The sequence below is a fragment of the Eretmochelys imbricata genome, chromosome 3 (assembly GCF_965152235.1).
Source record: "Eretmochelys imbricata isolate rEreImb1 chromosome 3, rEreImb1.hap1, whole genome shotgun sequence".
Taxonomy (NCBI): Eukaryota; Metazoa; Chordata; order Testudines; family Cheloniidae; genus Eretmochelys; species Eretmochelys imbricata.
Window position 1 is genome coordinate 119,520,895 of NC_135574.1, and position 20,585 is coordinate 119,541,479.

Sequence of the window (20,585 nt, forward strand, 5' to 3'; positions counted from 1 at the left end):
CTCATTAGCTCCCCAAGCATGAGCCTGGAACTGCCGCTTCACTTCTCCAAGTCAGGCGGGTGCCGGCTGTGGGACGGCTCTCCTCGCCTTGTTTTCTTAGTCTGGGAGCAGCGCGGCAGCTGCCTCCTCCCCGCGGAGCTGCGATTCCAACCCCGCCCTTCCCGCGGGGCGGGAGACAGACGGGCAATGGCTTTTACCTGTCCCGGAGCGGGAGGAGCCGCCGCCACTGGAGAAGGGAGGAACCAAGTCAACGCCTAGTTTACACGGGACCGGCGCCGCGGGGAGCGCGAGAAAGCGAGGCGCAGCGGGCGGCCGCTGGAGCCAAGGACGCTCCGGCAATCCAGCCAGGTCACCCTTCGCCTGGGGGAGGGCTGCAAGGAGCCGGGGCGGCGCTGCGTTGGCGGGGAGGGGAGAAGGAAACAGCGGCACTTTCTGTTTCCCCGCCGAGTTGCTGGAGACTTTTTCGGGGCTGGAAGCTCGCGGCGAGCCTGGTGCGCCCCCGGCTCCCCTTCGTGTGGGGGCGGCTCTGAGCCCGGCGAGGGGAGACGCGGCGGTGCTTTCTCTGCCCCCAGCCCACTCGGTGACTTTGGGGCGGTACTGCAGGGAGCCGTGTCTCTCCTGGACCCCAGGGAGGTCCCCGGAAGGGGGGAAGCGGCGGCGCTTTCTCTGCTGCCCGCTCCCCGTTGTGGGTGCCTCGGTTTTTGGCGGGGAGCGGGTCCGTTCCCCTGGCACCTCCTGCGCCTTGCTCCCCATGGCCAGCCGCCCCCATGGCTCCGACCAAAGGGCTGCGGCTGCTCTGGAAGCAGGAGCCGGCTCCAAGCGCCCTGCTGGAGGCGCGCAGCCGCCGCGACTGTCTGCTGCTGGAGGCCGGCACCGTGGCCACCCTCAGTAAGTGCCTCTGGCGGGCAGGGCGCGGGGCGGGTTCATGCCGGCACGGACCAGCATCGAAGGGCTAAGCGTCCAGAGCCAGATTTCCAAAGAGCTCAGCTCCCAGTTAGGCACCAGACTACGGGCAGATTTTCTAATGTGCTCAGGGTGTCCCGGGCTGGATCTGCCCTGGGCTGGGCTGTTGTTATCAGGATCCCCTACACGCGTGAAAGTTTGGGCTGCTCTGCAGAAGGCTAAGGCTCTGACAATTACACCTGTCGGGGGGCTGGTGCCTCCTCCCCACTGCGGGACAGTAAGGCCAGGGAGACACAAGACTTCCCCCCCCCCTCACTGTAATTACTGTTGGCACAGCCTCATCTGCAGTATCAACAGTAGGGGTACTAGTGTAGAGGTGGGCCCAGAGCCTTAAAGCTCCTAGGCGTTACTCAGAGATCAGCACTGTAACGCATAACCCCAGCTGCCTGGCCACCTGGTGAAACTTTCAGCCCCAAATTAGGTGTTCAGGTTCCCCATATTAGTGACTCTGAACCTTTCCAGACTATATTTGTCTTGTGTACCCCTAAGTTGCACCTCATTTAAAAACTACTGGCTTACAAAATCAGACATAAAAATACAAAAGTCTCACAGCACACTATTACTGAAAAATCGCTTACTTTCTCATTTTTACCATATAATTATAAAATAAATCGGAATATAAATTTTGTACTTATATTTCAGTGTACAGTTTATAGAGCACTATAAACAAATCATCGTATGAAATTTGTTTGTACTGACTTTGCTAGTGCATTTTATGTAGTCTGTTGTAAAACTAGGCAAATATCTAGATGAGTTGATGTACCCCCAGAGATACAAGTACCCCAGGTTGAGAACCACTGCCCCATACAGTGCATGGAGAGAGGGAGGTGCTCAGGGAAGGGACTTTCAGAAGCTGGCCACCTAATGAGTTCTGGGAGCCACCTGAAGCTAACCAGGAATGAAATGCAGAGGAAAGGGGAGGAAGAGCGTAGGTACCTAAGTGGCTGGCATGGTGCACCTGGCTAACAGGCCAGAGGTAGGCACCTTCTGCCACTTGGGATCGTTAGCGACCACCCCTTCCTGAAGTTAGGTACAGAAACCAGGTCTACTGCTTAGGTAGTCTATGTCCTAGCAGCCAAAACCATCTGTGTGTGTCTGTCTCCTGCTCAGGCATCACACCTTTCTCATACTCACCCTACATTTCCTTGTGTTCCAGCTGGCTTTTTTGCAGATCTAGTGTTATCCCTGCACCTTTCAGTAGTCTGTCTCTAGCTCTCCTGCAGCAGGTTCTGATGGGCATCTGATGTTAGATAGAACCCAGCTCAGAGTACACCTGCATGATCAGGCCTCACTGGCAAGATAAGCATTCCCCTGCCTAGTTTGAGACTGCCATGCCACCTCTGGGGCTTTGGCTTGAGCTAGGGCTCTGAGCAGCTTGTTAGCTGTGGGTCAGCTCAACATTTAGGGGACAGTGCAAATACTGACCTTTGGAAACTTAAGCACCTAGGGCATTTTGGCCCCTGTGGGGTAAGGTCAGTGCTTAATTTGTACCAGGGCTGAGCCCTGGCACCTCTAGGCTTGGCAGTTCGTAGCCCCAGCACCTCTGGGTTTGCTGTGTCATTTATGAATGTAAAAAAAATTGTTTGAGCCCCAGCATCTCTTTCATTACAAATTAAGCACTGGATAGAGTGAATGAGAGCTTTTGGAACATCACAGGCACCTAAGTGGAGAATTTAGGTGTTGAAAGAGGTAGGGAGGTGCCTGCGGATATGGGCCCAGGTTGCCAGGAGTCACCTGCGTATTAACCATTGTGTTTTCTAGAGAATGCATTGTTAAAATGTGGATAGCCTGTATACACCAGTGCTCCCATTGTTGTTACCAGCAATGGGGCTGCGCTGCTTTCTACCAATAATGGAAAATTGTAAGGAGGGAAAAAAGACAAGGTTCCAGAGTAAAGGGAGGGGTTTCTGAGTACATTCAGAAAATTCACATTGGTGTAACTACATCAAGGAAGCTACATCTGGTGCAAACCATTAAGGTAGACATGTGGTATCAGTTCAAAGTAGAGTTTACACTAATGTGATTTACTTCAGTTTGTTACCAGATTAATCTACTTCAAAGAAAGCCCTGCTTTGAACTAGAGCAGTTTGTGGTTTGTACTGTATGTAGTTAGGCTGGTGTGAATTTCCTTAATGAGGACAGGGCCCAAATACTATCTAATTGGAGTGTAAGAGGCTCATTTTAAAACTGAGGGTTCTAGGTTCAACCCTTGCCAATGGCCCAGGTGTCATAGCCTCAGCAAACATTTCTGTACCCATGTATTATACATCCTGTGTAGGTAGGTTTTGACAGTTAACCTATTTTAATGCAACATTAAGGTTGCAAACTGGTCACAACAAGGTCAGGTAACTGAGAGGTCAAAGTTCAATAGCAATGTTAACTTTGATCTTGTTGCACATATAGTATTTTTGGTTATGAGGCTGTTAAGTCTATAACAGTTAGGTCCTGTACCTGAAGTTGGATCTGTGTGAACATATCACTGTGGCATGTTAATCTGTATCCACAAAAACAACGAGGAATCTGGTGGCACCTTAAAGACTAACATATTTATTTGGGCATAAGCTTTCGTGGGTAAAAAGATCCACTTCTTCAGATGTGTGGAGTGAAAATTACAGATACAGGCAAAAATATATTGGCACATGAAGAGAAGGGAGTTACTGGTTCTCCACTTGTAAGGTGTTGACAAGGCCAATACAGTCAGGGTGGATGTGGTCCACTCCCAATAATGGATTAGGAGGCGTCAATACCAAGAGAGTGAAAATTGCTTTTGTAGTGAGCCAGCCACTCCCAGTCCCTATTCAAACCCAAATTAATGGTGTTAAGTTTGCAAATGAATTGTAGCTCTGCAGTTTCTCTTTGAAGTCTGTTTTTGAAGTTTTTTTGTTGAAGGATGGCTACTTTTAAATCAGTTATTGAATGTCCAGGGAGATTGAAGTGTTCTCCTACTGGCTTTTGTATATTACCATTCCTGATGTCCGATTTGTGTCCATTTATTCTTTTACATAGAGACTGTCTGGTTGGGCCAATGTACATGGCAGAGGGGCATTGCTGGCACATGATTGCATTAGTATCACATTGTCACGGTGGAGCACCCATTATTTTCATTGTGGCTCTGTCCAGGAATAGAAGTCCACATACACAGGGCAACTTACAGCCTTAGACTGTAAATTCTTTGGGGTGAGAACTGTGTAATATATGCTTTGTACAGTGCTAAGCACATTGTCAGCACTTAACAAATAATAATGTGCATTACCATACAATGTATGTGATGTGACTGAGTTCATGTTATAAACGTTAAGATTTTTATCATTCTTTGATAATTTAGAACTGGTTGGGGAAAAAAGTCTTTTTTCTGTGGAAAATTTGGACTTTTTGGCAAAAAAATTGAAACATTTCAGTCAAAAACAAAATACTATTATTCTGAAATGTTGTGGTGCCTCATGGGAGTTGCAGTTCAAGTGTCTTATACTCCCATTCTTCTGCATAAGATGGGCTTTCTGATTGGACTACATCTCTCATAATGCAGCATGGTCTCCTGTCCTGGTGAGGTGATGCCTCATAGGAGTTCCATAACCGGGGTGCATCATGGGAGATGAAGTCCTGCTGGGAGCCTGGCCCATAGAACAGAATGGGGACATGAGGAAACTGAACTTCAACTTCCATGGTGCACTATGGAAACACATCCAAATTGAAATATTAACGTTTTCAATACGTTTTTGTGCATTCTTTTTTTTTAATTAAAAAAACCTAAATTTTCTGTGAAAAGCAGACACATCAGGAAAAATTTGTTTAATGGAGAATTTTTGGCTAGTCCTACTGCTGCTGATTTGTTATTGCCTCACTCTATTGGAATATTTACATCAAAGGATACTTTATTTCTTGTGGGGTTCACTGCTGAATTTTTTTGTGTGTTTCAGATTTACAGCCTGAAGTTACGTTACCTTTGGCTTGGTTATCTAATTTCCCTATCCTTAAAGGAAGATAAAAACAAAACCAAAAAATACCTGTGGCACTATAGAGTTGTGCAATTGTACTTTTGTGCAACTTCATATGGGTTTAAACTTCCATGTTCTTTAGAGACAAAAACCTACGCCTGTCACACTGATGTGCAACTCTATAGAGAAGTAGCCTCTTATATACATAAAATGGTGAGAAATTCTTTGCTGAACATGGCAAAAATAAATGTCAATCCCTAATAATTTTATTTAAAAATATTTTTTCATAGTTATCAAGCAACCATTAGTCATTGAGGACTAGGGCCAGGGGACATTTGAAGTTGGTTTTTTTTTTTTTTTTGAGGGGGAGGGTGTCAGTTCCTTTGTTTATTATGCACAAAAAGAGGCTCATACTTTATTCTTTTCCCATTTAAAAAATATATATATATTTTCCCTTCCCCACCACTATTAGTTAAAATGGCAGAATGGAATGATAGCAAGTATGGAAACGGGGATTTTACAAGCAAGAAATTTAAAACAAAACTAGAAACTGATCTAAGCCCAATGTTTCAAGTTTGTAAATCTTTGGCCACCTCATAACTTAGAACATCTTTGTTTTGTACAATGAAAAATTTAAAATCACATTCAGAGCAAATGACTGGACACCCTTTTTCCCCTTGCAAGCCTCTGAATTAATCAAAATTAAATTTCCGTTGTCCTTGTGTCTGTCTGTATTTCTAGTGTGTTGTACTGCATACAATGTCTTTTTCATATTTCCAGATAAAAAATATAATAAAATTGAGTTAAGATTGGCATACATATCTGTAATGGGAAAGGCTCTATGAGGCTGTTGTAATTATCTCCAAAGCCAACATTACAAGCCAAGGAAATTTAGAGTTAAATTTAATTTAAAAGATATATTTAGATATGGAAATGCATCTATAGCATTCAAACAACCTTAACTCCTCCCTGTAGTGATGCCACGTAATAGCCAGACAATTATGGTTAGTGCATAATAAATAGTGTTTGTAGTCCTAGATTAGATTAAATTGATATTTAAACATACATTTGATTTTTAATTTTTTTCCTTATGGTGTCCCCATGGGGTGAAGTTAAGGTTGTTTGGGTGCATTAACAGTGCATTTTGAAAGAGGGCATTTTGCCAGTGGCAGCCCTACAGCTTCAGTCTCATTTTAGAACAACGGAAGAGGGCAGCCATTTTGAAAGAGAACAGTTCTTCATGGAATTCACATTAGAAGAACATTAAGCATTAGCCTCTGCTGAAGAAGCAACTTTCACTTATGAAGAATAGTGGGGAAAATTATTATTATGAAAAACAAATCTCTCAAAGATTGCAGGTTGGAGAACATAGAGGCAAACACTGTCCCTGCCTTGAGGACCATACAATCTGTGAAAATGCGCAACATACTAAGGCCCCAGAGCTGCAAACATATAGGCATGTGCTTAACTTTATTACTATGACTGAATCCAGTGAAATGATGTCAATGGGACTACCTGCAGTAATAAAGTTATGCAAATACATAAGTATTTGCAGGATTGGAGTCAAAGGATGTGAGACAAGGGTAAAATTCAGTTTGCAACCTCTTTGGGGCAGAGACTGCCACTTATTATATGTTTGTACAGTGCCTAGCACAATGGGGGCCCACCTGCTTGTGGCCTTTAGATGCTACTGCAATACAAATGCTTAATAATCATAGGTTTCAGAGTAGCAGCCGTGTTAGTCTGTATTTGCAAAAAGAAAAGGAGTACTTGTGGCACCTTAGAGACTAACAAATTTATTTGAGCATAAGCTTTCGTGACCTACAGCTCACTTCATCAGATGCATTCAGTGGAAAATAGACTCCATTGAATGCATCCAGTGAAGTAATCTGTAGCTCACGAAAGCTTATGCTCAAATAAATTTTAGTCTCTAAGGTGCCACAAGTACTCCTTTTCTTTTTAATAATCATAATAATTACACATTTTATATACATCTGCTATTTTAAAACTAATTTTCTTTGTAATTGTACATACAGTTCTTTCCCTAGCTGCTCTTAGTAGTCAAACAAATAATGCACAAACTATTTGACTGCTGTACGTTGATTAACATGTAATTTGAACATGTTTTATATTTACTAAAATACAGAAAAGAACCCACAGTGTGATCCATTTTTCTCTCCTGCGGAGATAATTATATGGCAAAGTTCAAAACTGTGTTTGCATTCTTAAAACTTTGTTTGCATTCTTAAATGTCAAATTATCCTTTTATTTTTGGAATCTTTTGTAGTCTGTTGGAACATGTTCTATATAAGCACTGATGCATTACATTGTGTGGGCAAATTGTTGAATACATGTTTTGTGCACTTGAGGGTGAAGCTTATTAGTGATGAATATAGTCTATAGGATTCATATTTGTTCTACATTAGAAAACTATGCTAATTATGCATAAATTGTTCCTGATGGGCTAGGTCTACATGTCCTAGCAAGTTAGATATTAAAATAATATATTGCCATGTTAAGATAACTAAGCCGCCACAGTCACAGGTGTTTTATGACTTGAATGTTACACAACAGTTGGCCTTAAGTTCATCAGAGGAGTTTCAGAGCGGGCTTTTGCTATGTATGCTGCCATGTTTACCAATAGACTAACTCATGCTACACGTTACACAATGTGTTTTCGTTATTCTATTACCAGACTTTTGTTGGGATGTTAAATTAAAAAGTATATACTATGGGGTGTGTGGGTGTGTGTGTGTAAATCAGCTTGCTAGAATGTGAATATTTCCAGTCTAATACAGAAGCCCTAGGAACTAACTTCTCTGAAGTGCTATTCCTAGGGCTTCTTTTCGGAGTGATAATGTTTAGTTTCTAGAAAATTGCTAAATCTGATTTTTGTTAATTTAACATCCTAATGCACTGGCAGCAATCCTGGCCCAAAACCTCATTTTGTAAAGTGATAACATTTTCCTTGACCTACATGGTATTACAAAATAGACCCTGATTGCTGAAAGCCTGTGTGGAAGGAAGTCAAAGCTGATCTAGCAAGACTGCATGTGGGATAGGAAGATTTTTAGTGGAAAAAAATAATAATTTTGTTTGTTGGAACTGGTAGAAGGGGAGTGTGTGTAATGTCTTTTGGTCTGTTTGGTGAGGGTGGCAGAAAAAAGTCGGAATCAGCTTAGTCCCTCTAAATCTACCCTATTTACAGGATGCCGCGAAGCACAGTCCTAGGTAAAAAGAAAAGGAGTACTTGTGGCACCTTAGAGACTAACCACAAGGTGCCACAAGTACTCCTTTTCTTTTTGCGAATACAGACTAACACGGCTGTTACTCTGAGTCCTAGGTAATATACTGACTGTATTGTTTCTCACAGTGTGATGACACATGATCGGGTTCCTCTTTGTTTTGCTTCTTGTTGAAAAGTTCTCACCTTTCTCTGGTTAGTAGGAGAAGCACAGGTGAGGTGAACAAGCTGCTGCTGCCTTCACCACAGCACAGCTATGATCCTGAAAATGCCGACCCCTGTTATAGAGCAGGGGTCGGCAACCTTTCAGAAATGGTGTGCCGAGTCTTCATTTATTCACTTTAATTTAAGGTTTCGCGTGCCAGTAATACATTTTAATGTTTTTTAGAAGGTCTCTCTCTATAAGTCTGTATATTATATAACTAAACTATTGTCATATGTAAACAAGGTTTTCAAAATGTTTAAGAAGCTTCATTTAAAATTAAATTAAAATGCTGATCTTATGCTGCCGGCCCGCTCAGTCTGCTGCCAGTCTGGGGTTCCGTTCACCTAGGCTGGCAGCAGGCTGAGTGGGGCCTGCGGCTGGGACCCCAGACTGGCAGTGGGCTGAGCCGCTCAGCCCACTGCCGGTCTGGGTTTCCGTCCGCTGGCTCCTGACATCCAGGGTCCCGGCTGCCGGCCCCGCGCAGCCCACTGCCAGTCTGGGATCCTGGCCCTGCCCACATAGAGTGGATACCTACCTTCTCCCTGGTTCTAGCCGTTCTCTTCCTCTCTCTCTGCACTGAGCTGAGGGTGGGAGTGCACTGAGCACAGGGCTGGGGGTGAAGGAGCAGGCTGGGGGTTGGGGTGTAGGGTCTGGCCAGGAGCTAGAATGAGGGAGGGGGCTCAGGGTTGGGGCAGGAGGTTTGGGTGTGGAGCGCTTACCTGGGCAGCTCCTGTTTGGTGCTCAGGGTGGGGGTGGGAATGTGGGGGGGGTGCAAGAGTTGGGGGATGGGGGCATGTGAGGAGGGTGCAGGAGTCAGGGCTGGGGGGCTGGATATTTGTGGGGGGGGTGCCAGAGTCAGGGCTGGAGTTGTGGAGGGGTGCAGGGGTCAGGACAGAGGGCTGGGTGTGCGTGTGGGGGGGGGTTCAGGGGTGAGGGCAGAGGGCTGGGAGTGTGTGGGGGTGCAGGGGTCAGGGCAGAGGGGTGGGGGTGTGGGCTGGGGTCTTGGGGGTGCTCCCAGCCCCCTGCCCAGAGCAGCTCACGGCAGGGGGCTGGAGGGAATATGCCAATTCCAACCCTTTCCCCAAGGCTCTCCCCCTCTGTGGCAAGGGCTGCCAGCTGATCGGCAGCAGGGAGGGAGAGAAGGAGGGGGAAGAGGTAGGGGGAAGGGGAAGCTTGCCTGCCCTGCAAGAGGTGAGCAGTGGGCGGGGGGTGGAGAAGAGCAGCAGTGTGCCATTAAAAATTGGCTCGCGTGCTGTCTTTGGCATGCGTGCCATAGGTTGCCGACCCCTGTTATAAAGTTTACACACACGAGTGCATAGAGTTAAGCAGGTATGTAAATGTTTGCAGGATCAGGACCTAAGTAGGCAGAGGGAGGAGCTAGATCCTGCCACTGGGTGCCAGGCTCTCTTCTTCCTGCTCTTTTCTTGAAAAGCCACTTGCCTCTATGTCAGCCAATGTTTTTAGGTGTACCCAGCACCCACCCCAATTTAGCTGCAGGGACTGTGGTCTCTCTCTGCCTTCTTTCTACTGAGGCACTTATAAAAGTACCAGTAACTGGGGTTTCATACATTTAAGTCCCAATTCTGCTCCCACGGCCTCCTCTAAACCAGAACAAAATTGTACTTACTGGTGCAGAAGTGAATAGTGTATGTACAAACACTGATAGGAAAGATAATCTTGTATAAACACTAGTGGGTAGCTTCATTAAGGCGTGGTAATTACTAGAAGCATTGTCTGGTTCTTGTAACAGTGATTACAAAATAGATGACTACAGTATGTATTTGGAAACTACCCTTGCTCATCCATCCAGATGAGTAGGAAGCTTCCTGGGTGAGTTCCAGCAACTGCTGGAGCATGTAAGTTTTCATTTAAAAAAAAAAAAAAGTCTCTCCTATTGGTTGCAAAGAAAGGTTTCCAAATGTGAACAGAGTATAACCCAGTGCTGTGTTTTTTTCTACATTTGCAAGCAAACAACTCCAGGTACCTCTGCTGGTTGGGGCTTTTGCAAGCTGCTATAGTGTGAAACGGACTCCTCAGTACCCCATGAGCAACAAGGAAACCAGCGTGTATCATGTCAGTTTGTTGCTACTCAGGAAAGCTCTCAATACTTAGCATTGGACCAGCGAGAGAGATGCAATTGCAAATATGTTATTCAACAGATGCCAGGGAAACTTATCAAATAATGTAGTCCTGCGGTTCTCAAACTGGGGGGTCGGGACCCCAAAGTGGGTCACAACCCCGTTTTAATGGGGTCACCAGGGCTGGCGTTTGACTTGCTGGGCCCAGGACTGAAGCCTAAGCCCAAGCCCCACCACTCGGGGCCAAAACCAAAGCCCAAGGGCTTTAGCCCTGGGCAGCGAGGCTTAGGTTACAGGCCCCCACCGCCTGGGGCTGAAGCCCTTTGGCTTTGCCCCCCCTCCCCCCAGGGCGGTGGGGCTCAGGCTTTGGCCCCCCTGCTCGGGGCAGCGGGGCTCGGGCAAGCTCAAGCTTCAGTCCCCTCTCCTGGGGTCGTGTAGTAATTTTTGTTGTCAGAAGGGGGTTGCAGTGCAATGAAGTTTGAGAACCACTGGCACTCAACTAACATTTTTTGCTGCTATTAGAGCCCTAGTGGAAAGTTACTTTTAAAAAAGTAAAAAGTTGACTAATAATTGTATAATTTAAATACAGTACATTGCTGTTTTATTCCTTTAAATTGCCAGAGGTCTGGTTTGGGGTTTCAAAAAGGGTTAATTTAAACATAACTTTATATTATAAGCAGAACTGGTAGTTGCCATCTTATGCATTGATACTTCTCATCCTTAATAAAGAAAGGAATTGAAGCTAGAATGTTTAGGGTGTTATGTGATCTAGCGAAAGTGGAAAAATGGTGCTTGAAAGATTACTTTCAGGTTGAATATTATATCAGATGTAAAGCACAAACATCGTTCCCTGTGTTGCTCAATGATACCTTAGGGTTTTACAACTAAAAAAATTTTAAAGTTCTACAGTAGTTTCACTACTTGGACTGTTTACTCTTTGTGCTTCATCCATCTTGGACATCCATAGACACATTAATCTCACTTTTGTTTTTAGACATTCACACTCTGGTTCTAATTCTCGTGCCCAAGCATGAGTTGCAAACACTACAGGGCAAAGTTTCAATCCAGACAAAAACTCCTGGCTTTGTTTACATTTATTTTACATTTCATTAAAACATTCCTATTAATTTATGTTTTATAAATGCTTTTTCTAAAATAATAAAACCTAAATGTTGGGCCTAAACTGTCTGATCGTGTCCCTTTAACATTGCTGTTTGGTACCCGAGCTGGGTGAACATACTATTATCTGTGCAGCTCAGCAGCATGGTTGTTGCTGACCTCAGTTGATGGGAGTCCCCCTCCCCAGGGCTCTGGTAACAGTAACGTGTCAAAGTCTAGCTCAGACAGAATTCTTTCTAGGGCTTCCCATTGCACAGAGGGAGCACATCCAGTACTGCATCGCTTCAGGAGGGCTGCATGCTACCTCTCGCACTCTGGTCTGGTTCTGCAGGCTGGCTTGAAATGGGCAAAGGGTATGCCATGCCAGGGGACACACAGACTGAACAGTTCCTACTCTCCCCTGAACACAGCGATTGTAATTGTGACTGGCCTTTATACCTTGCAGAGGGGAAAGACTCGTAGTGCCCTACCCCTGCACTGCATAAAGGCCAGTCACAATCTGGCCCAGTGACAGAATCCTGTTTCGGAGTAGCACTTGTTGAACCCACTGATGGGAATGCACTGCTAGTGTAAGCGGGCATAACCCAGTTGAAATCAGCAGAGCAGAGCCTATGTATATCAGGGTACGTCTACACTGCCAAAAAAAAAAAAAAAAGGGCAGCCGGTGGCAGTGAATCTCAGAACTGAGTCAGCTGGCTTAAGCTCATGGGGCTTATGCTACAGGTCTAAAAATAGACGTATAGATACTTGGGCTGGAGCCTGGGCTCTGGGATGTGTGTGTCTCGGAGCCTGGGCACCAGTCGGAGCAGGGACATCCACACTGCTATCTTTAGACCCGTGGTGCTAGTCCAAGTCGGTTGAACCAGGATCTTTTGCAGTGTAGATATACCTTTAGTGCCCAGTGAATTAGGCCCAGTGACTAATTTGCTATTCACTTTGATACCATCTGACTTAATTCAAATTCGGTCTATACCCCTTTCTCCACTCAAAAAATAGCAAACCAAACACCGTTTTGATTTTGGACCGCCCACTTACTCAGGGCTTGTCTACGGTAATATGACAGGTTTCAGAGTAGCAGCCGTGTTAGTCTGTACTCGCAAAAAGAAAAGGAGGACTAGCAGCACCTTAAAGACTAACCAATTTATTTAGCATAAGTTTTCTTGAGCTACAGCTCACTTCATCGGTTTCATCGGTTGCATCTCACGAAAGCTTATGCTCAAATAAATTGGTTAGTCTCTAAGGTGCCGCTAGTCCTCCTTTTCTTTTACAGTAACAGTGCTGCAGCTGAACCGGCGCACCTGTGCCGCTGTAGCACGTAGGGAAGACACCACATACTTAGCTTAGCTACCGCCTCGGGGAGGTGGAGTACCTATGTTGGCGGGAGAAGCCCTTCCATTGACGTAGCTGTGTACACTGGGGAGGGGAGGGGGGTTAGGGCAATATAACTACATTGTATGGGGTGTGGATTTTCCACACCCCTGAGCGATGCAGTTATACCAACATAAGTTGGTAGCGTAGACCAAGTCTTAGACTGTAATGTCTTTAGGGCGGGGGCTGCCTCTTTATCATGAGTTTGTACAATGCCCAGCACCGTGGGGATGGGGCCTCTAGACTCTACCACCCAGTACATATCGTAATTTGGCACAAAGACTCAATCTGTACAGACCTGTGGACTTTCCCACCCTCCAGATTTGTATAGCCCCCATGTCATCAACTACAGCTGTGTTTGGCATGTTGTTAGTTACTGTGTTCAGAGGCAACTATAAACGTGCAAGGTTCAATTCTGGGCTGCATCTCCAAGGGACGCAGCACAGAAAATGCAGCTTTGGGATGGAGGGATGGACAAATGTGGCTTGATGCTACATTTGTGCCCTTTGGATTCGGAGTTCCTCCAGGGGACACAATGGTGCCCAGCAAAAATTAAAGCAGCCCCCAGCTGATATAATTTATGCCAACTCACCCTGGGTTGCCTGTAGATTGCAACACAGCCTAGAATCCTCATAGTGCCATGTCCTGTGCCCAGCCCTGCCCCAGACACACTCCCTGTGCCAAGTCTTGTGAGGGGAGCAGCACAGGGCCATTTCTGGAGCCCCTATGTTGTACCTCCACTGGGTGGATTCTCCCCCAGACTCTGATGGCCCATTAATGACCCCTGTACACTGCTAGGGCAGCATGTAGGGGCCGGAGCAGGGGAGAAAACATGTCTGCAGCTCAGTACTTTGAGGAGAATCACTAGAAACACTCCTGATAAGTTAAATGATAACATTTTATTAACAAAGCTAGGCCACCAGCAGGTCTGTACCATACAGCCCATGAGAATAGCTCATGCCTTGGGTCTTCTCTCAGTGAGAAGCCAGCCAAAGCAGCTCACATTTAGCTAATTGGGAGATGTCAACACACAGTCTACCTTCCGCATTCCATCTCCTGTTCATTGACCTGATAAGCTAAGGCCTAGTCTACACTAGAAGAGGTTTGTTAGTATAGCTATACTGGCTACATCAGCAAACCCACACAGTGTAGATGCAACTTATATCAGCGGAAAAGGGGGTTTTGCAGGTATAGCTTTCTCAGGTTCTGTGAATGAAACAAGCCATGCTGCCAAAAGCACTTCTCACTGGTATAACTGCCTACACTAAGGCTGTTGCCAGTATAGAAATGTCATGAAAAATCACCCCTTTGACCAACATTACAATACCAACAAAAGTTTCTAGTGTAGATCGGACCTAAATGACGGGATATATCTGCAGCACTGTATGCAAAACCAAGCTAGTCCAAGCTTAACATCTGATGCTTGCTGAAACTTCCATCTCTGTTCCAAGCTCTGTTAATATGCGTGCAGTGTGTTGGCTCGCCTTGCCAATTTTTGTGGCTTTTCTACACACGGCAACATCAGCTGCTGCTTGCCATGAGCTGCACGTGGTGTCATATTTTTGTATTGCTTAATCTCACATTGATACACATACTGTACACTTCAGTCTTTAGTTTAGATCATGCCCTTAAAATAATGTTGATGTCGCACATTCTGGTCCCTGGTTCTTGAAGAAATATCTCCATTCTCCCTGCTGCCTCTTGTGTCTAGCCTGCAAATTTGTTAATCTGACCTCCACCCCCATCAGTCTGTTATCTCAATCTCTTTAGCTATTTCTGTTATCCTTTCTTTTAGTGAAGGGTCCTGAAGGTTGCAGTGTTCGGGGCAAGGATTTTGCTTCTATCCTAAAGTGTGCTTCTGCTGCCATTAGAAAAGGAGGAAAACGGTTTTCTGCCCCTTCTTCATTTCTTTATGATCTATAAAGATGGCCTGAGAAGATTTACTCCAGATTTACACTGATGTAACTAAGATCAGAATAGGTTCTCTTGTTTACTCTGTTGTAAATTTACACTGATTTGCTCTTTTGCCAGATAGTTTTGACTTCAATAAAATACATTTTTTGACTCTCAAAAACTCATTTTTGCCATGCTGCCTATATTGAATCTTGTTGCCTTGTATAAAAAAAAATCCCGGTTTGTTGTTCCCCTTCCATGTCCTCTGTCTGTCTTCAGTCTGACTGTGAGATTGTTGGGGCAGGGATGGTCCCTTCTCATATGTCTGGAAAATGCCTAGCATGTGTGAGTGCTATTCAAACAAATAATTTTTTTTTAACAGCTCTGGTCTTAGGTCTGTATGAATTAATCGTTTAAGTGTTTTTATTCTGATAGTGATAGGCCATTTGCTGGTGTCTGCACCATGTGTTAGTAGATGCAACAATTAATTAATGATCTGTGGATTTACAACTGGCACCTCTCTCTTTCCTTTGTGTGGTGTTTGAACAGGCGTGTTTGTACCTTTTAACACTCAGTCTTTTATGGGGATGTTCCATTAACTTTTAAATAGCTTCCTAGTTTAACACTGTAAACTCCACATACTTATTCATGTGTTATCTAATTGTCTTGTTTGTTGAGTGAGATCTCCTGGGAGGGTTTGGTACAGGACTATACCAGTCTGAAAACTGAATTGGGTAACTAAGGCTTGCTGCTTTTTTATTGTGTTTCTTCTCAGCTCCTGAAGAAAAGGAGGTAATTAAAGGGCAATATGAAAAGCTCATGGATGCCTATGGCTGCTTGGGAGAGCTCCGGCTAAAATGTGGTAAGTAGCTTTGAGGATGAGGACAGTTGTTAGATGCCCATGCCCAAACAAACTTCGTTTAATCCCAGTGACCAGAGAGTTGCCTGATTTCTGTCAGTTTTGGAAGACATTTGGGCTCTTGCCCAATATAACCATTTTATTGATAGGTTTATTGATGCAAACATATTTTTTGTAAGCTGTGCATTGGGTTAAAAGCACACTGTAAAATATTATCTTAAGAGTTTTTAGGTTAAGTATTTTACGTTCCTTTGTTTCATGAGACCCTCTTAACAGCTTTCAGAGGGGTAGCTGTGTTAGTCTGTATCAGTAAAAACAACGAGGAGTCCTTGTGGCACCTTAGAGACTAACACATTTATTTGGGCATAAGCTTTTGTGGGCTATAACCCACTTCATCAGATGCAAGGAGTGGAAAATACAGTAAGCAGGTATAAATATACAGCATATGAAAGATGGGAATTGCCTTACCAAGTGGGGGGGTGGGGGTCAGTGCTAACAAGGCCAATTCAATTAGGGTGGATGTGGCCATTCCAACAGTTGACAAGAAGGGGTGAATATCAACACAGGGGAAATTACTTTTTGTAGTGCTAATGAGGCCAGTTCAATCAACGCAGATGTGGCCCATTCCCAGCAGTTCACGAGGAGGCGTGAGAATCAACAAAGGGAAAATTTATTTTTGTAGCCTCGTTAGCACTGACCCCCCCACTTGGTAAGGCAACTTCCGTCTTTTCATGTGCTGTATATTTATACCTGCTTACTGTATTTTCCACTCCATGCATGTGATGAAGTGGGTTATAGCCCACGAAAGCTTATGCCCAAATAAATGTTTTAGTCTCTAAGGTACCATGAGCACTCCTCGTTGTTTTTTCTTAACAGCTTGCTGTTTTTCCTACCACTTTTGTATAATACAAATATTGATTTTTCCCCTCCCCTCCTTTTGTTTTGAATTGAGCTAGTTTCAATAATGGCTCTTATGATTACTAAGGGCCCAGTTGTGCAAACGCCAAAGTACATGAATGACTTTACTCACATGAAAAGCCAAATTAACTTCAAAGAGCCTTCTTGCATGCATGAGTGTTTTCTGAATCAGCCCCATAACTTCAAGTAACACACTGCAGAATATCATTATGCATCAGCATTGCTGTTAATTTTCATATGCTTTCAGGAATCTTGAATTAGCAAAGAAGTTGCTGCTACTCTCTACAACAGGAACATAAAATGAATTTTTGTAGTGCTATAGGGAACAGAGCCAAATGACACTGATTTGAGGGCGCTCAGTACCTTGCAGAATTGGGCCCAATAAAATACATTTCAGTTCACTGCTTAAGGTGGTTTTTAAACCAAATATTTAAGTAAATTTTAGTGCTTGTAAAATGTGCCTCATTTACAGCTTCAGAGACTGAAATTCTCCATGTATAAAGCCGGTAATAGCTGTGCAGACTTCCCCACACTGCTCTGGCAATGAGCCTTTACCTTGACTTGGAGGTGTGAGACTACTACTTTTCCATTCCGCATCTACTCAGTCCTTGGCCTCTTTAATGAACCTGCCAACAGGGATAACAAACATAGTAATGGCTGTACACTAGGAATCATATAAGATTATGTACTTAGGCTTTGTCTACATTAGCACTTTTGTCAGCAAACGTTTTGTCAGTTAGGGGTGTGAAAAAACACTCCCCCCCGCCCCCAACATAAGTTTCACCAACAAAAGCGCCGGTGTGGACAGCTTTATGTTGGCAGCAGAGTGTCTCCTGCTGACACAGCTACCGCTGCTCTTTTGGGGGTGGTTTAATTATGTCGGTGGGAGAGCTCTTTCCTGCTGGCATAGAGTGGCTACACAGGAGACCTTACAGTGGTGTTGTGCAGACATAGCCTAGCTCATTACATATAGGGCACTGAACAGCTGTTAGGTGGTAATGACTTCCATCTACTACAATTTGGGATGGATTTGAAGTAGTTACTTACAGATGAACACTCTATATCACGGTGTAAATCTGCAGATCTATCTCACTACTTGAAACAAGAAGGGGATTTTTTGTTTGGTTTGTTCAGTTTCTTGTGGGGTAGTTGAGTAATTCTGTTAAACTGAATGTCAGTTTTGTTCATGCACTTGAAAATAAAATAGATAGTGTATGGTCCATTTTTCTTGGCACATAGAACTATGTTTCCTGAGAGCAGTTCAATTAAATCTGTTGTTGTGATAGTTAAGGGATGTGGCGAATAAATACGAGCAGTTCAAACCACAGCTATAGCTAGTTCCCTCTTTGCAGAGGGGAACTAAATCAATCACAGGTGGCACCTCAGTCCCTCCTGTTCTCTGTCTGTGACACACAACAGTTCAGTTGTCTGAAGTCACTAAGCTCAAGAGAGGTGTATCTGGATAAAGTTCTGTGATACACTACGATACAGAGTAGGTCACACTAGATCGGGGTGGGCAACCTATGGCCCACGGGCCACATCCAGCCCTCCTGCCGGTTTAATCTGGCCTTCGAGCTCCTGCTGGGGAGTGGGGTCTGGGGCTTGCGTTGCTTCCGCGCTCCAGCCGGGGAGCAGGGTCAGAGACTGCTCCATGCACACATGGTGAGGCTCCCGGAAACAGCATGTCCCCCTTCCGGTTTCTATGTTTAGGGGCAGCCAGGGGGCTCCATGCCCTGCCCCCGCCCCAAGCGCCACCCCCTCAGCTCCCATTGGCTGGGAACTACAGCTAATGGGAGCTGCAGGGGTGGCGCCTGCAGGTGGGGCAGCGCGCAGAGCCGCCTGGCCGCACCTCCACATAGGAGTCAGAGGGGGACATGCCACTGCTTCCAGGAGCTGCTTGAGATAAGCACTGCTCGGAGCCTACATTCCTGACCCCCTCCCATGCCCCAAACCCCTGCCCCAGGCTTGATCCCTCTCCCGCACCCCAACCCCCTGCCTCAGCCCGGAAATCCCTCCCTCACCCTGAACTCCTCATTTCTGCCCTCCCCGAGTCTGCACCCCCAGCCAGAGCCCTCACCCACTCCTGTATCCCAACCCCAATTTCGTGAACATTCATGGCCCACCGTACAATTTCCATACCCAGATGTGGCCCTCAGGCCAAAAAGTTTGCCCATCCCTGGACTAGATGACGTAGTAATCCCTTCCTGCCTTAAAAATCTGTGAACTCTATGAAATCTATGAAGTCCCTGTAACCTTCATATTAAATGTTGTATTAATAATAATTTTATAGGGGATAAACATATGGCAGCTGTGTGTTATAACCTATTTTTTGTTTCTTCAGACTTTTGCTGCTATGTTTCCCCACATCTATTTATTTATTTTTTGAGAAAATCTAGTTATTTCTGGTGACCATGACCTAAGAAAATTCCCCCTGTCGAGCTCTGCCAGTGCATCTCTCTTGTCCCAATTTTACCTCTATACTGTTCCTGTTCAGAGCCACTTCTGACGGGAGACTGCCAAAAATTCTGTTAATGTCTTGATAATAAGGACCAACTGCAAGTTATATTTGCATAGTTCTCTTAACTGAAAAGCCACAGAGGGCTGTACTTAAATAGAACAGACCAAAGGTTCCCAGACTATTGGAAAAAGGCAAATATAGTGCCCATATTTAAAACAGGGAAGAAAGAGAACCCGGGGAACTATAGACCAGTCAACCTCACTTCAGTCACCGGCAAAATCATGGAGCAGATCCTCAAAGAATCCATTTTGAAGCACTTGGAGGAGAGAGAGTTGATCAGGAACTGTCAACATGGACTCACCAAGGGCAAGTCATGCCTGACCAACCTGATTGCCTTCTATGATGAGATAACTGGCTCTGTGGATATGGGGGAAAGCGGTGGATGTGATATATCTTGACTTTAGCAAAGCTTTTGATACGGTCTCCCACAGTATTCTTGCCAGCAAGTTAAAGAAGTATGGACTGGATAAATGGACTATAAGGTGGATAGAAAGCTGGCTAGATTGTCGGGCTCAATGGGTAATGATCAACGGCTCGATGTCTATTTGGCAGCCGGTATCAAGCGGAGTGCCCCAGGGATCAGTCCTGGGGCCGGTTTTGTTCAACATCTTTATTAATGATCTGGATGATGGGATGAATTGAACCCTCAGCAAGTTCTCAGATGACACTAAGCTGTGGGGAGAGGTAGATACACTGGAGGGTAGGGATAGGGTCCAGAGTGACCTAGACAAATTGGAGGATTGGGCTAAAAGGAATCTGATGAGGTTCAACAAGGACAAGTGCAGAGTCCTGAACTTAGGAAGGAAGAATCGCATGCACCACTACAGGCTGGGGACCGACTGGCTAAGCAGCAGTTCTGCAGAAAAGGACCTGGGGATTACAGTGGACGAGAAACTGGATATGAGTCAGCAGTGAGCCCTTGTTCCCAAGAAGGCCAACGGCATATTGGGCTGTATTAGTAAGAGCATTGCCAGCAGATCGAGGGAAGTGATGATTCCCCTCTATTCGGCACTGCTGAGGCCACACCTGGAGTATTGTGTCCAGTTTTGGTCCCCCCACTACAGAAGGGATGTGGACAAATTGGAGAGAGTCCAGTGGAGGGCAACGAAAATTATTAGGGGGCTGGGGCACATGACTTATGAGGAGAAGCTGAGGAAACTGGGATTATTTAGTCTGCAGAAGAGAAGAGTAAGGGGGGATTACCTGAAAGGGGGTTCCAAAGAGGATGGAGCTAAGCTATTCTCAGTGGTGGCAGATGACAGAACAAGAAGCAATGATCTCAAGTTGCAGAGGGGGAGGTCTAGGTTGGATATTAGGAAACACTATTTCACTAGGAGGGTGGTGAAGCACTGGATTGGGTTACGTAGGAAGGTGGTAGAATTTCCATTCTTAGAGGTTTTTAAAGCTTGGCTTGACAAAGCCCTGACTGGGATAATTTAGGTGGTGGTGGTCCTGCTTTGAGCAGGGGATTGGACTAGATGCCTT

The 20,585-nt window shown here is 45.1% G+C and overlaps 1 protein-coding gene across 1 annotated transcript in view; it reads left to right on the forward strand.

The window, feature by feature from the left end:
* The first annotated feature begins 767 nt into the window (after positions 1-767).
* The window catches only part of SYNJ2 (synaptojanin 2), a 98,232-nt gene continuing 78,414 nt past the window's right edge, over positions 768-20,585 (forward strand). The window contains exons 1-2 of the mRNA XM_077813267.1: positions 768-888; positions 15,581-15,667. Of these exons, the coding sequence (XP_077669393.1) occupies positions 768-888; positions 15,581-15,667 (208 nt within the window). The remainder of the gene's footprint in view (positions 889-15,580; positions 15,668-20,585) is intronic.